Raw genomic sequence first — 15,450 nt, forward strand, 5'->3', positions numbered from 1 at the left:
GGATGGAGAGAGAGCGGGCCAATCATTGAGCTTTGTCGGACACGCCGATTCGGCCTTTCGTTTTCCCGGGTTTAAAAAAAATGGCGGGAAGCTTTCCCCTGTGATTTTCACGTAAATGAATTCGTTAGAAGCAAAACGTCAGAAACGCGTGGCTGCGGTTTGGAGAATGGAATGTCCCTGGTGGCTGTGGCTCTTTTGAAACTCGATGGCTTGCCGCATGACTCACACACATTCTTAGATCTCTGTGTCTTACTCTACCTGTTTTTCATGTAGTTTGATTCAGCACTAGTCTGTGACCGGCCTTCTCGAGAATGTTTTCGTCATCTCCCTGTTGTTTCTGCAGTGTCTCTCCTGGACAGCATGCATCTTCGATCGGCGGTGTTGTTTTTTTATGTTTCTTTGTTGAAAAATAGACTTAATCTAATATTAACAATAATTCTTTATCGTACTGTCGAGGGGCAAGGTATAACAGGCAGTCTGGTCGTCCTGATAGAGAGAGACAGAGAACTCGGGGCCGGGCCGCGAGGGACCGCGGTGGGTCCGGCAGTGGTCCTTCGTTTGGTCAGCAGTAAACGTCTTTCGGTCAACCTCCGTCCGACCTAGCCTCGCCGCGGGGCCTTCGTCCACCTTGTTTATGGGCAGTGGTAGCCCGGAATAAATTCCGCGAGTCACAAGAGTGGTCTCACGATGTCGTGGAGTAATAAAGCCAAAAGTCACCCCATGTTCAGCTCAGAAAAATTGACGACGACCACAAACCAGTCATTCTGTGTCACTGGATTATTCAAAAGGCGTTGCACAACAGTTTGCAAGATCTGAGGGTCTCCTCTGCGGTCGCGCCACGCGGGTACCGACTGGTCTGGTCCGAGATCTCTCTCTTGATCTGTGTGTGTGTGTGTGTCAGTTGCCGAGGTGGCCGGGGCGCCCTCGACGGGACGAAAAAAGCACCCGGACTCGACATGGGGCCCTGCGCCAGGAGCCCTGCTGAAGGGCCCCGCGGTGCCCCACGACCAGCCCCAGGGAGGGCCCAGGGCGGCAAGGGCCCGGCAAGGGCCCACCAAGGGCCCCGCGAACGACGGGGCCGCCCCGAACCACACCGTAAGCAGACGGCCCACACACATCCATCTAGCACTCCTAGAACGGACTTAGGACAGCCCCGATAGGCCTAGGCCGCCGTCCTGCCGCATGCGTGGACACTTTTGTTTCCTTTCTTTACTTTTCGCTTGGAAAGTTGATGGCGGAATGTGTGAACGCAGTGCAGAGGTCCAGATAAAAATGAAACACGTCACACATTTTGATTCTTTTTTGTTTTAAATTCACTCCTTTATTCCTTTACTTACTCGCTTGACTCTCTAGGTGGGAAACGGCAGTGTGCTTTGCTTCAGAATGTCGTAAAATTTCAAACTGCATGCGGAAATTTCCCGGACAATTGATCATTTCGTTCTGCCCGCTAGGACGGGAGCCTCTCTTTTACAGTGTTGGTGACTAGGAGAAGCTTGTCTCTGTGTTGGTGGCAGCATGGCATGCCGGCCCTGTAAGATAGAACGGGCTCGTGGCGGGAATTTTTTTTTCTTTGAAATGACTGTAGTAGAGCTTCCTTCCTTCATGTTTCTGTTCGAGGCATTATACCGTTGCTTCCAGACTTTTCCAGACTGACTGTCCTCCCTGCATGTGGCCGTGGATGTATGTCTCTTAGCCGTAGCTGTGTTGCTTTCTCGTAGTTTCCGCAGTGTCCGACGTGTTCTTGTTGTCTGTAGTGACTGCACCCACGGTAAGTTTTCTGGTCACTCTAGGCGGTTCACGACACCCGGCTGCGAAGGGCGGCGCTTCAAAATCAATTTGAGATGCGTTTCGGCTCCGAATTTATACGCGAGCGGGTTGGAGCGACAGCGCACTGTACGAAGTCCACGGCCCGAGTTTCGCCAACTCCGGAACGGGAAAGGTGGGGTCATCTCGCTTCGAACGGCCCGCGGTGACAAATCGGGGACGGGGTTGGCGCGCAGCGCCGCACAGTGGATTTGCCAAAAGACTGGTGGAGGCGGCCAAAATTGTAGACGCGTTTTGAGCTCCAGAGTCGCTAAACAGGACTCGAATCGAGCTTGTGACCCCATCAATGGATTCCTCGATCGGAGAGCAATCCATTGGTGGGGTCACATGTTCGGTTCGAGTCCCATTTAGCGACTCCAGAGCTCAAAACGCGTCTTTGGCCGCCGCCACCGGTCCTCTAGCCCACTGTACGCCGTCAGACCGTTACAACACACCTCACGTCCAACTCGAATACGGATTCTTTCTTATTGCGCGAGAGTGGAGGAGCCAGGGCCTGGCAGGGCCTGGCAGGCCGGTCGGGGATGGGGCGGCCAAAGTTACAGCATTATCGGAGGGCTGCGCTGCGCAAGTTTTGTCCAACGGTACCGCAGCGGATATGTGTACTTGCTCGTAGGGAAAGTCAACAGTGATCAAGCGAACCCTTTTCTATTCCTTGCGCGTGTGTGTGTGAGTGTGTGATGTGTCGATGTGTGAGTGTGCGAGAGGGCCCGCCCGTCGTCGGACTGTCTGAGTGCCGCCCGTTCCTCCAGCACCCATCGCCAAGGAAACTACACCACAGAAAGGAATGCTGTGTACACTGCAGTTGCCAAATGCCAGAGAGAGAGAGAGAGAGAGAGAGAGAGAGAGAGAGAGAGAGAGAGAGAGAGAGAGAGAGAGAGAGAGAGAAGCAACCCCTTTGGCTTTGGTTCTTTCCCTCTGCAGACGCAGGAAAAAATGGTTCTTACCTGTTTAGCTTATAGAGTGTCCCTGTCCGTCTGCGCGGCACATTCACCCCGTGCGTGTGTGGTGTGTGTGTGTGTGTGTGTGTGTGTGGTGTGTGTGTGTGTGTGAGAGAGAGAGAGTGAGTGCGAGTGCGAGTGCGCGCAAAGACGCGTTCCCGTGGGCAAGTCTCTATACATGGATTGTTTGTACACATGCACAAGCTGGGACAACCATAAAAACAGAAAAGAGTATTCATATTTTTTCCCTTTTTTCACGCTTGGTAAACTAATACTGTATTCGTGAGAATGAAAGAGCCGCTTGGCAGTGCAGTCGCTCCTACTCGATACCACCAACTGTTGCGACGGAGCGATAACTGTCACACAGTGCCGCGGGCGTGCCTACACCGGTAGAGATGTCCCCGCCCAGATTGGAGGCACCCAGCGAGGCCCACTCAAAAGTGGCGATCGGTCCAGCTCAAATTCGAGGGCTAGTCAGCAAGCCGATGCGTTTCGCTGAACGGCGGAGGAGGCAGGCTTTCGCTCGCTCACGCCCCTCGCCGCGCCACCCTTCATCACTCCACCGGGAGTGCCTGCTCGTTTCCCGTTGGAGCACACTGTAGTGCAGCGCGGAATGTATGGGGAACGTCGTTTTCTGCAACTTTTTCTGCTTCGGGAAAGCGCGAAGTTTATCCCGGGGGATCGTGGTGGTGGTGGTGGTGGTGGTGGTGGTGGTGGTGGTGGTGGTGGTGGTGGTGGTGGTGGTGGTGGTGGTGGTGGTGATTCCGCGATAGTCTGTCCTTCATTCAACAAGCGGGGGCGGGGCGGGGCGTGGGCGTCGGCCGGGCGTGTGCCGCAGTGCGACAGGGAAGCTCACATCGCCAACTGGACACTCAACTTGCCGAGGCCTTCCGCGACGTAAAGCAGTCCAGCCCCGTGCGAGTGAGAGGCCTCTACCAGTGGGGCCCCGCCAGAGAGGCCTCTACCAGTGGGGCCCCGCCAGAGAGGCCTCTACCAGTGGGGCCCCGCCAGAGAGGCCTCTACCAGTGGGGCCTCGTTGGAAAGGCCTCGCCAGAGGCACAGCGCGGCGCCCCGGCCACAGCCAACGCCCACAGCACGACCATGCGCGCCTCCCCGTGAAATAGCCAGCAAAAATGAGCGTCTACAAGACCACCATCCCGTGAAGCATCTTGGCCGAGGCTCCCCCCACCCACCCCACCGCGCGGCTGCCCCGCCCCGCCCCGCCCTGCATACCGTAGATAGTTTGTCAAAATGGGTGCTGTTATAGAGGCGGGGTGGGGTGGGGGCGTCGCAAAATAAGAAGCACATAGCAAACTGTAATGGAGTGCTTGCAGTATCGGCCCTATTCAACGTGGGGTGGGGCTTGTCCTTGGCAGAGGCCGTGCCGTGCCGAGCCGTGCCGAGCCGTGCCCCGGCTACCCGCCCCGCTCCGGTTCCGATGCGGTCGGGGTCATCAAAATGGAGGCACTTGATTGGTGGAGACTGGCCGGGCCGCCTGGCTCTGTTTGGCGGGCCTCCAGGCCCATGGCCGCCACGCCACGCCATGGCCGCCCATGGCACGCCACTGTCAGAGAGCGCTCCGTTTTGCAGCGGCCGCTTCGCGAACCGTTGGTGTCGTCTGCTGGGATTCGCGCCGGTAGCGTTTGAGGCAACCGCGAGCGATTGCGAAGGGAAGGGCCTCGGGCTGGAACGAGTGTCGGCTGGCAGTGGGGCAGCGCGACAAGGCCGTGGGGAGTCCCGCGGAGACGACGCGGAGAGCGAAGGGGGTACCTTGGCTTCGCGGCTTCGCCTTGGCAGCCCCCGGGTCGCGGAAGGCTGCGTGCGGGGACGCGGGCTGCGACGCACAGTGGGCCAGAAGGCCGGCGCAGGCGGCCGAAACCGCTGACGCGTTTTGAGGCCCAAAGTCGCTAAATAGGACTCGAACCGAACGTGTGACCCCACCAATGGATTCCTCGTTCGGAGAGCAAGCCGTTGATGGGGTCACACGTTCGGTTCGAGTCCCATTTAGCGACTCTGGAGCTCGAAACGCTTCTGGGGTTTCGGCCGCCTGCGCCGGTCTTCTGGCCCACTGTGCGCTGCGCCCTGGCAGCCAGACTCCAGCGCTAGATCCCGACACCATCTGACACAGTATGGGCGCGGCGCGGCGCGGCCGCCCCAGGACCCTTGCCAAAGCCTTGAGGGGCCGCTACTGCTGGGTGCAGGACTGCGGGCTGACTCCGCACAGCGCGCTCTCGCTGTCTCTGTCGCACTCACGGGGCGAGCCGCGTCGGTGCGAGAGAGACAGCGAGGAATCAGTCTGCTGGGCACCAAAGGCAGCCCAAGGCGCCACTGGGTCATGGCGGGGAGCGATACACGCGGTGACGCGCGGGCCGTCCGGAAACTCTTTTACATCCCTGGTCGTCATGGCAACCGGACTCCGCCGCGGGGACTCCTTGGTGCGTACGAGGAAAAATACGCAGCGGCGAGTATTCGAATCCGCGTCCTTCAGGCGCGCCGCATGGAACCGGATTCGGGGCGGTTTATACAAGTTTGGAAGCTGTGACCTCCACCTCCGCCGATGAGTGACCTTGAAAACTTGCCAAAGGTTATCCCCTCTCTCTGTTCTTTCTCTGTCTCTCTGGCGCGCGCCTCCTCCAGTTAGTTTTTCTTTCAGGTACCAACGTCGAGCGCGAACACGCGTTACTGGCCGTTGCATGCCTGTCAGCTTCATGCATCATGATGATGCATATTTTGTTTATTTTTTCGTCCCATTCTGTGCCGCGCAATTTTTTTTTCTCGTTTAGTTGCTTTTGTCTGTGTTCTTCTTTTCACCTCGAAACTGTGTTTATGTCTCCCCAGTGTGTGATGAATGGATTTTGAGTTGACGGAAAGGCTGTCTGCCTGAGGGGAGGATGGTTCTGAGTAATAGGAGTTGACATAAAATATAATTCACGAGTGAATAGCCTGAAATGTTTCATAAAACCGGTGACGGAAGTGCTCAAGTCTTTCTGCCGTTAATGATGTGTGCGTTTTCTTTTTTCGCAGAGCATCCCATTCCTCGCCACGAGCCCCGGGAAGGACCGAGTAGTGCTGGTGTACAGCGACAAGATAGAAGTTAGAGCTAAGGTAAGGCGGATCTGGAGATAAGTGCTAAGATGCATCAATGCCACGGCGGTTCCATTAGTCCGCTGAACCCCGGCAGTCGAGGGGATGGGTGGCGAACTGGGGGTGGGTTGTTAAATTAGTGGCCTATCCCCCAGGTGCTTCAGGGGGTGGGTTGTAAAATGGGTTGCCTACGCTGAAGGCGCTTCAAGAGGTTGGTAGTCAAATGGGTTGCCTACGTTGCAGGCGCTCCAAGGGGGTTGGAAGTCAAATGGGTTGCCTACGCTGCAGGCGCTTCAAGGGGTTGTTGTCAAATGGGCTGCCTACACTACAGGCGCTTCAGAGGGTTTGTTGTCCAATAGGCTGCCTACACTACAGGCGCTTCAGAGGGTTTGTTGTCCAATGGGCTGCCTACACTACAGGCGCTTCTGAGGGCATGTTGTCAAATGAGTTGCCTTCACTACAGGCGCTTCAGGGGTTGGCTGTAAAATGGGTTGCCTACGCCGCAGGCGCTTCGCGAAGGGTTAGCCACTGAGCCTTCTCGGCCTGCCCCATCATCCCCAGCGCAATAAGATCCACGCGTCGTTGCAAACAAACGTGATGTAATCACGGGGGCACCCTGCCGGCCCTGCGGAGCGACGGAGAGTCTCACCGTCATGCCCTGCAGTGTGACGGAGACCGCGATGGCACCTCCTTTCCGCGAGCTCGTTAGGCGGAAGATCAACTTCAGTGCTGTTTCACTGTTTCACCCCGGAAAAGCATCAATCATTTTCAGCGTGTCGGTGAGGGGGGGGGGGATTAGCCCGGCACAACAGTGTGACTCTGGAGAGCCGCTTGGAGTTCTCGTACCGCCACGGCGCACCACCGAAAGCATTTCGAGTCACGCCTGATAACGCTTTTAGGGGATCTGCAGTCATGCAGCAGTCATGCTGACTTGGTGTGTACTCAAGGGCCTTGTAAGAACCAGCCCACACATAATGGCCCTTTATATATGCCTGCGTCTATAAAAAGATAATGTGGTATACATTTCCGTAGACTTTTTCAGCGTGTAACCGTTCAAGCAGGAGTTCTCAAAAGAGAAACAGCCATTGGTGGTGGCAGAGAAAGATGAAAAGGCTCCAGCGTACTCGCAGCGCCAGAACCGTCTCCGGCTTGTGTTCGAATACCACGTGGGCGGGGTTGCATCGACGCGCAGCCCAGGGGGAACAGGTAGTCAAAATGGCGTGGACATGATGTGAAAATGAACCAAAGTCCTCCCAAATTGCCACGTCATCTGGAATACCCTTTCCCCCGGGTGCTTGCCGCACTGATCCAGAGACTCGTTTTTGTCACTCTGTCTCTCTCGCACCCACGCGGGACGCCCTGTGAGTGCGAGAGAGACTGCCCGAATGCCGCACTAACCGCCGCTTGTCCGCAGCACCCCGCCATCGAGCCGGCCCACGAGGAGGAGCTGGCGGACTCGGCGCTGCGGCTGCAGACGGCGCGCTCCCCGCTGGGCAGCGAGCCCCTCACGTCGCGGGCCTCGCTCAACGCACTGCACCAGCACGCCACCATCAACTCGTCCGGGTCCGCGTCGGTCGTCGTCAACCTGCCGTCGTCGTACGACGCGGCCTCGGAGCTGGACCAGCAGCCGCAGTCGCCGCCGGGCCAGGGCATGCACGCGGGCCCGTCCGGCGACCAGCGCGACCAGCACCAAGTGCGCATCTCCTCCTTATGAGGCGAGGGTGGGCACGAGGCGCCTGAGGAGGCGCAGGGGGCGCCCCAGGAGGGGACGCCCCAGGGGGGGACGCCCCAGGAGGGGACGCCCCAGCCGGTGCGTACCGTGCGCTGTCGCATGGTGGCCGGCACCTCGCCCCTCCGCAGCCCCCTGGCCCGCGGGGCGCGGCCCAGAGCCCCCGCAGGACCGCCCGCCGCGACGCGCTGACCACCAACAAGGAGAACGTAGTACTGGCCAGCTCGCCGCCGTCGACCCCCGTAGTCGGCCCCTGCCCCCTCTCTCTCGCACACCACTCGCTGTCGTGCTAGCGTGCCTCACTCCTCCGTCTCAAAACCCCCACTCCGAAAATGCCGCCACAAACAGTGCGTGAAGTAAACCCGCGGAGATCTGTCCTTCCAGTTCCTTGTCCCACTGCCTCCCAGTCCCTCCCGACTGGCTGCCACTGTGTTGGCTCGTCCCTTTGGCTCACGCGGAGGCTCGCCACGGCACGCCACGGCTCGTCAGATGGCTTCGAGAACGGGTGTCGCAGATTTTGGTTGGACCTATGGACTGCCAGCTCGAGATGCACGTTTCTTGTTTTAGACTTTTCTAGTGCGTTTGGCGCGCGGCGCTCCTGAGTCGAAGGCTTAGTTGTGATCGTGCATCTTCTAATGTTTAAGAACCATTCTTGACAAACTGATTTTTTAAAAACCAAAATCTCGCCCTTTCTTACTTTTTACTCTCTGTGATTTTAATAACTCTTGGTTGTAGACGAATTTTCTTCTTGTTATTGTTATTAGAGTGAATATTTTATGTCATGTAAATATTGTCCTTGTAAAGGAAATTCGTCCTTGCAAAGTGCTCTACTGAAATGGTGTGCCCAGTCTGCGGTGGCGGTCATGGCAATAATGAAAAGTGCAGGCAGGTGGAGAAAGGCTTTTGCTTAGCGCAGCCCGAGACCGTTGTATTATGTTGTAAGTTAGCCGTTTGACCCTTTGCGAAGAGAGTTTCGTAGATTGAGAAGTAGGTAAAGCTAGGATAGAGAACGGCTCGAGAGGCGCGACCGTGGAAAGCTGGCCGTCTGCGCGTTCCTCAATACGCTTCTATCCCTTCCACAAGTCTTCCATTTCGTACTGCCATCTTTGGACGCGGTACCAGCATTGCCGCCGCCACAGACTAGGCATAGCGTTAGGGGCCATCTGTCGAATGGATGTGTGTGTTTGTGCAGAGAGGGGGTCGGGGTTTTCATTCTCCAGTGGACTGTTTGGACAGCGACTCTGCTCGAGTCCAGCTGGAGTCAAGTGCACCGAAACGGCCTCTTTGGTGGGATGTCGCCACATATCAGTTTGGCAGTGGTAAAATCAAGACTCGGTCTAGTGAAGTGTTTCATGTGATAGTGTGAATTTCTCCTCTCAGCGTCTCGGGCTCGGGAAGCCCAGTGCCCAGTGCCCTCACCCTCACCTCTTCTTCTTCTTCCTCGTGCCTCTCTTGCCGGGGGTGGTCTCGGACGTTTTCATGCAAAGAACCCCCGTGAGACTGGACTTGGTCGCCGATAGGGCAGCAAACATTTTATCTCTTTTTTTTCCCCTAAAAAAGTCTTTTTACTCAGAAAAGAGGGATAGTGTATCTGAAAAGATTAGATTATTAATTGTGAATTGCATGGTTCCTTTTTTCGACTATATCTTTATTCCCCTGTTGTAGAACAGTTTTTACCCTACCAACCAAACGGTTAGAAACCGAAGCAAAGCACATTTAGTGTTGCTTCCCGAGAACTAAGAGACGAGTTGTTGTCTATGAACATTTAACAGTGGTGAACCAATTAAGCTACTGAATGGCCTAGGATACCAAATTGTAGGCTGCCAACCTGATCCCTTAAGGGCTCATTTAGGCCATTACTATGCGCCAGGGACGATCGAGTCGCGTTCAATGTGCAAGTTCACAAACGTTTAAATGTTCATGTTCATTCCAATTCAACCAACAAGTGTTTTATAAACCTGTTTTATCATATTTTTCAATGTCATAATTACTAACCTGTTTTATTTTAATTTAATTAAATTTCACACAAATGTGATAACAATGATTGATGAACGAACTGCAGCAGTGCATGAGTTTGCAAAAGGCGCATTTATGTTCCTCACTGTGCTGATTTTCATAGCATTTTTTGTCAATTTTCATTTCTCATTGTTATTTACAAACTTATTGTTTAAAAAGAGTTTCATTACCTTGCCCTTCGTCAATTCAAAAGCCAAATCCCTAGTGAGAATATAAGCCAAAATTGACATTCCGCCAAATCAAAAATTCGCTTGTGTGGTTTTTTTCTTCTTACATTTGTGTTCTGGCTTCTGAGGCAGAGCAATAATTTTTCTTAACACATTGTTTTGTCAGAGCAATATAAAGTTGTTTTTAAGTCATGCTCTGTACACACAATGCACTAGTGTTGAACAGGAGTGCTCTCTTGCAGCTCTGACGGCATGTGTTACTTTTCGTTCAAGCCAACTAGGTGCTTTTTTCGGTCTTACGTTTATGAAACTCAGAGCTCACCCAAAACTAATTAAATGTGATGAGTGCACGAAGAAGTATATTTTCCTGACTAAGGTCGTACTTAACAACAATCATTTTGTAAAATTTCACAAGCTTTGGCACTTACAAGTGCTGGGCTGTTTTATACTGTTGTTATTATCGTTAACGTCTTTTTTAAAAGAAAAGGGCGGTACATAACTTTTGTTGTATGTTGCTAAGATGTGATACACTTTACGAATCTCAGTCTTCGAAACTGCAATTTACTGTGGCCGCTTGCGTAGGTTGTCAACCTTTGCATTGAGAGCAAGAACACCACAAGAGCACGGTCCGCCAGTGCATGGCATTGTCTTAGAATTCCTCTTGACCAAACCTTCTTGCATAAATACTGTTGTTGGAATTGAAATGTACATTTTTCCAACTTGGCTATTGCAGTCCGAATTTACCCGTTGAGCAGGGCGATCACGTTGAGCAAGCTGAACTGGACGAATAACACGGACTACTGAGTGGATTTCTTCGCTTTCACGAATTTTGTACCTCCTGTAGTCTTTAATTGTGATATTATTTTAGCTTTAAAACTTTCGTGAGCGAAGATGATGATGATTGTGTATTTAGAAGGTTGATAATTACTGGTAGGGCGTAACTTAATGCAGTTAAGTTTGTACATAGTATTTTGATGTGACCTCTGGCTCTGATGGATGTAATCAAGTAAATACGATTATACATGTTGTAAGATAGTTTCTGCCCACGAGATTTTTACAATGTTCTGCATGGTTTACGGGTACTGCAAGGAAAGGTGGGTGGTACCAACTTTAAATATTGTTGTCCCTTTTGTGTGTTTCTAGTTTCTTTTCATCAAATTACAATGACTGCCGTTCTCTTACCTTTTCGTCAGATTGCCCGATTTCAAAGAATAAATGATGGCCTGATGCTGCAATTGTCAGAACATGAAACTGTTTTCAAAATTTGATGTGGCAAATTTATGCTCAAATATTTCTTTTTCGAAAAAGGCCGTTATGGTATCGCGGATAGAAGTGAACCTTCTTACTTTCGCCATTGTGCGGCCAACTTTGTATTTTAGCCTGTTTGATTTTTTTGGACAGATTTATCACATTTTTAAGTTTGTTTCTGTTCATGCCGACTTGTTTTTTCTTTAAAATGTCCCTTTCCACTTGTGGTTACGTAGCGCGTTCACTGCAAAAATCCCTGAAAATTGAAAAAAAAATCAATTTAGTATGATTCAGTGTTCCGTCCAGCCTCTCCACGTGGAGGCACCTTGACAGCGTGCCATGCGTAGACAAGCTGGCAGGCGACACGGAAATGGAAGGGGAAATCTAAGAGGGGTGTCCAAGACAGAATGACAAAGGCTACTGGGACTACGTGGCGAACATTAGGGACCCCGTTTCAATCATTTTCGTGTTTAGTTGTGCGTCGGAGTAGCTGAAAGGAAGCTGAAGGTCTCATCCCCATCTTAAGTAGGAGAGTTCGAAAGTTTGTGATTAGGTATTTCGTGTATTCTCTTTATATTAAAAAGTCTTTTTAATTAGTCTATTTAGTACACCGTTCCTCATTGCAATTCTCCTCTTGTAGGAAAGTGGTAGACATGGGACCCTGACGAATTCGCTTAATCATACGATGGCCTATGTTGAGATGCCTCGAAATCTCATTTAAAGAGCCCTTTAAAATTTCCTGTGCTGAGAAGTTTTCTGACCTAAAAGCCGTTCCACTAAAAAAAAAACTATAAAGTGAACAATCCGGGCGCACCAATACTTTCAAAATGCTACCTTTTGGAAGCGCGTTTGTTGTGATACTTGTAAGGAAGTGAGCGGTGTCTGCCCCAGCCTACAGCGTACCTTGTATTGTCCCTCACGGCTGCCAAATAAAAAACCGTAAAGGATCCTCCAAAATTTGTAAATTTACGTATTTCCTTATCTGTCGGCAATTTCTCTATTTTCTCTGACTTTTGATTCACTTTTAATCTGATAATTTTGTCCCAACTGCGATACCAATGAATATTTATTTGTTTTATTTTTAAAAAATTGTTTGCTTTGATGTTTTGCGACTGATTATGAGTGGCACTGGAAGAAACAAATTGATAAAAAGGTACGATACGTTGCTTGTTGCTTGCTGCTAGTTGAAATTTGGAAGATTGAATCTTTACAAATATTCTCATAGGGTTCAGTCTAAATGATATCTCTCCATTCCTCTTATTGTGCCTTGCACACTGTGGCTGATAAGTTCTGGGCGCCGTTTATGCGAACAATTTGATCACTTGGGCAATATCAGAAAACAGCTTATAGTGTTTCATCAATCGAATACTTCAATTTGTATATGTGTATAATGTATAGTCTTTAGTGTCTGACCACATGGAAAAGTTCCTGGAACACAGAAAAACCTAACTTTTCATATGTCATAGCTTTCTAAACATTCCAACCATTCGTGTGTATATCCGTGTCTGTTTTATGTGCAAAATTATGACGTGCAAGTAATGTTGAACTCTCTGGTACTTGGGGTATTGTTCTATTTCAAATGTCTCCTTAGACTTAGATTAAGTCCTTGGGACTGAATTTTTTTAAGTGCAATTTTTTTCCTGTTGTGCTCTAATAAACGCCGTACCGACACAGTCGATACTTGTTACTGAACCGTTGCAAGAGCAATGCATTTCAGGGTATTACTCAAACGCCGTGCGACTACGATTACAGATGCACCATCTGAGCAATACATTTCGTGCTAAGTTTTTCTCAAAATAGTGTCCATAAATATCTAGAATTTTGTCTTGCAATGGGTCAGTGACATTTTGCTACGGAGGTTCTCCTTCTGATTAGTCATTCACTTTGTGTGTGTAATTCAGTCGCTACTCTCTACTCAACAGTGTTTTAGTAACTTGTGGGTGCATTGTTTAAGAATTGAGTTCCAAGGGGTGGTCCACAATTGAAACACGGGTTCAGCTACTGAAGGTGGCCTTTGTTTGGGTAGCGCTAAGTGCTCGGATGGTTGGCGTAGGACGCGGCACAGTAGAAGATGAAAGCTGTAAGAAAGGCCTAAAATTCCCGTGAATACTGTTTGGATGGCCCCGTATCCTGTGGTCGCGCCGAAAGGGCAATATGTTTGTAGATAGAAGTGAATCTTCTCGTCCATGTTCTATAGTTTAGGGCTGTATCAATTTACTCTTGTGATTTCTCGTTGTTAAAATGTGAAATCATAAGTTAGTTGTGGGCGGGGTGAGTGTTGATGAGGCTTCAACTGCGAGATACCGCGGGGTAATGCACACAACGATCCCACCGTCATGTTTAATACTCGTGTGTCCCCTCCGAATCATTCATCACATATCGTCCTAAAACTCACTCAAATGTCGCCAACTCACTTCGTGTGGTCGTTCTAAGTTGGTACCAGAATGAAAAGCGGCTTTCGTCAGCTTCTCTCTGATTTTATAAGCTGTTCCACTAGGAAATCGTTCATCCTTGAAACCACGTTGATCAGCGCGATGCACACTCCAGAAATACTGTCGGAAAGCCATTGCCGACACGCCAGTCCAGTCTGAACAAAATCACTTTAAAAACACGTGTCTTCAGGAAACGGATGTAACAGGAGAGTTTTGGTTTTCGTGTATCTGCTTAAGGGCACTCACCTTAACCACTCACCCAGCTCAACTATCTACTCTGATTGCTCGTATTGTCTTTGAATTGGAATGCTGGTGTGCGTGGGGTCCTTTTACTTCATTGAATTAAAACAAAAAAAAAAGAAAACCTTCGATGGCCGTGGGATTTTGATGAGTTTCGCCATGTTTTATAATTTACATGTCTTCATCTAGCGTTATTTTTCAATTACGTAAAAATGTGTTTGACTGTTACCATCATACATTTTCTAAGAAATTATTGTAATTTTACTGGAAACTGTTACTATTATAGTTATAACTTTCATGAAAATAAAACACATGAAAGGATGAGAGTATTTTAATGGCAAACCAACACCATCCACAATGTAGTCAATGAGAACAAACCAAGAAGAAAAATCGACCAGATGAAAAGAGTTTTTAACGGGTCTCCGTGTTGTCGGGTATAAAAAGTAACAAGGCTGGAACAATCCTGCTGCTGCTCGCTAGCTCGGATGTCGTCTAAAACAACCCCGCGCGGGGTATTGCCGGCACTCCGGCACACACGGAGTATGGCCGGGTGGACGGGCTCGGGGTAGTGGCGCTGGGCGCGCGGGGTAGTCCCGAGGGGTGGTCCCGCGCCACTCCGCGCTCGCACCGTCACTTCCCCAGATTTACTGACGGCCGCGCCACCGCGTAACTCACCACGCAATTCACACCCATAGCGTTGACAATTTCGACATTTCTCCAAAATTGACTCGGTTCCGGAAATACTCTTCTTCTCCACGACGACTGCGGGGATGTGTGAAAAAAATAGGCGGGTGTCATATTTTTGTGTCTATCCACCCATCTATCTTCCTTCTCTGCTTGAGGTTTTCTTTCGAGCGCTCGCTGAAGCGGCTAAGAAAACAAAGACGGGAAGAAGGCCCACCCCCGTGCCCACCGCCCGCCGCCCGCCCCTTCCAGCCATCCAGGGCGTAGCAGGCGTAGCACGCAATAAACAAGGATAGACTGACGGACAGGAAGACGCGCACACAAGGCGAGCCTTCTTCCATCTCTGTGCTTAATCAGGTCGTATCAACGGCACACACACACGCACACACGCCCGCGTGCGTTTCCTTCTCTCTCGGACAACACACACACACACACACACACACACACACACACACACACACACACACACACACGGTCGCGCGGGGCGGACAGAGATCCGCGAAAGCGAGTTAGTGTCAACAGCGAAGGGAAGAGGGTGCGATGAGACGTTAGCCGCTGCACTGCAAACTCGAAAGCAGCGTGCGCCATTTTTCGAGGAGTGCTTCGCGCGGGGACGAAGACTCCCTCCGCGTGGCCGCGCCGCGTCCGTCTTGGCTCGCCCGCAGGCCAGAGCGCTGATTGGCTGATTCCCGGGGAGAGGCTGATTTGATTGGTTCAGGCAAAAAGGGGTGCCGGTGCCGTCACGTGCACGGAGTGACCGGTCGGGCTGAGGCTGGCGCGTCGCCATGGCGACCGCGGAACCGGAAAGGAAGATTGAGGCAAGTCAAGGCAGCAGACTGAGAGTCGTTTTAGTCGCTCTGTCTCCCTCGCACTCAAGGGGCATCCCGTATGGGTGCGAGCGAGACAGCGCGACGGAAACAACCCTCGGAATCAGTACCGCAGGCACCGCACGGGTCTTGCCTGACTGCGTTGGCGCCAAATTTTTACTCCCGTTTTCCTTGTTTTCCTCCGCCGTCGGCAGAAAACTATCGGAGAGTGGGAATCGGACGGAGGGCGCCGGGGCCTTGGCCGCGCCTTTTTAATTATAA

General features: G+C 51.4%; 1 protein-coding gene across 1 annotated transcript; it reads left to right on the forward strand.

The window, feature by feature from the left end:
• The first annotated feature begins 687 nt into the window (after positions 1–687).
• On the forward strand, positions 688–7,560 carry LOC117639711. The gene is made up of 4 exons (XM_034375587.1): positions 688–697; positions 974–1,095; positions 5,787–5,867; positions 7,261–7,560. Exons 1-4 carry the CDS (start codon positions 688–690, stop codon positions 7,558–7,560), a joined length of 513 nt encoding a protein of 170 aa, XP_034231478.1.
• Positions 7,561–15,450: the final 7,890 nt, after the last annotated feature.

This window comes from Thrips palmi, unplaced genomic scaffold (assembly GCF_012932325.1).
Source record: "Thrips palmi isolate BJ-2018 unplaced genomic scaffold, TpBJ-2018v1 HiC_scaffold_11, whole genome shotgun sequence".
NCBI classification, from domain to species: Eukaryota; Metazoa; Arthropoda; class Insecta; order Thysanoptera; family Thripidae; genus Thrips; species Thrips palmi.